General features: G+C 41.0%; 1 protein-coding gene across 3 annotated transcripts in view; it reads left to right on the forward strand.

Moving 5' to 3' along the window:
* The window catches only part of hdac4 (histone deacetylase 4), a gene marked incomplete in the record, with an annotated part of 176,687 nt that overhangs the window by 72,319 nt on the left and 103,381 nt on the right, over window positions 1-987 (forward strand). For 2 of the 3 annotated variants that reach the window (XM_032512920.1, XM_032512921.1), the window contains 1 exon segment: window positions 879-941. In XM_032512920.1, the coding sequence (XP_032368811.1) occupies window positions 879-941 (63 nt within the window). 3 annotated transcript variants of the gene reach the window in all.

Raw genomic sequence — 987 nt, forward strand, 5'->3', positions numbered from 1 at the left:
ACACACACACACACACACACACACACACACACACACACACACACACATACGATGTTCAATTTACCCTGGGTGTCTTTCTTTTCTCTCAACATATGATTTTTAAATTTGTAAAAGGTTATTTGCAAAACAGTGCAGATTTGTAATAACTGAGAAGTTTTGAAAACATTGCTTTTGGCAGCAATTTGTAGAGAGTAGTGGGAATAGGTGAGAAGAGGAGATCAGTCAGAGTGGGTTTCCTTCCAGGGGATTTGTTGATAGGTCCTTCAGGAATTTTAGCATTTTAGAATTTTATGATATCTTGCTTGTGAACACTTTCTTTTATCTTTCACCAAATTATGGGGATTTTGTAATAATGCAAATTCTCTCACTAATGTGGTCTAGCAAAGATGGCTGAAATAAATCTTAATCCAATATTGCGTAGTCAAGACATAATTAAGAATTATTTTGGGATGTGCTGCAGTAAGCCACTTTTCCAAGGTTTAAATGATTATAAACACAGGCCCTCTGGTTGTTGGAATTGTTGGCTCGTAATGTGTGAGCACTTTGTCTGCTCCACTGCGCTCTCTCTCTCTCTCGCTCTCTCGCTCTCGCTCTCTCTCACTGGCTCTCTTTCTCTCTCTCTCTCTCTGACTTTGTTGAAAAGGTATCATATTACTGTACACATCTGGTTTGTTCTTGTCACTTTCTGTTGCTTGTTTTCTCTCATTTCCCACTCATCCTTATCCTCTTCAGTACTCCATAGCCCTGCCCAGTCGTCTATCCCTCCCCTTGTTAGGATCTGTAGACAGACGCTAGGGGTTTGAATCTATTCAACTGCTGATTTTCATAACACAATACTGACAACCACATTAAAGACCTCCTTTCCTACTCTCTAACAGGTGGCTTGACCAGCAACGAACAGCCTGTGGAACTTCTTAAACCAGCTGCACTCAACCATTTCGGTAGGACGTGTGTGTGTGTGTGTGTGTGTGTGTGTGTGTGTGTGTG

This window comes from Etheostoma spectabile, chromosome 4, assembly GCF_008692095.1.
Source record: "Etheostoma spectabile isolate EspeVRDwgs_2016 chromosome 4, UIUC_Espe_1.0, whole genome shotgun sequence".
NCBI classification, from domain to species: Eukaryota; Metazoa; Chordata; class Actinopteri; order Perciformes; family Percidae; genus Etheostoma; species Etheostoma spectabile.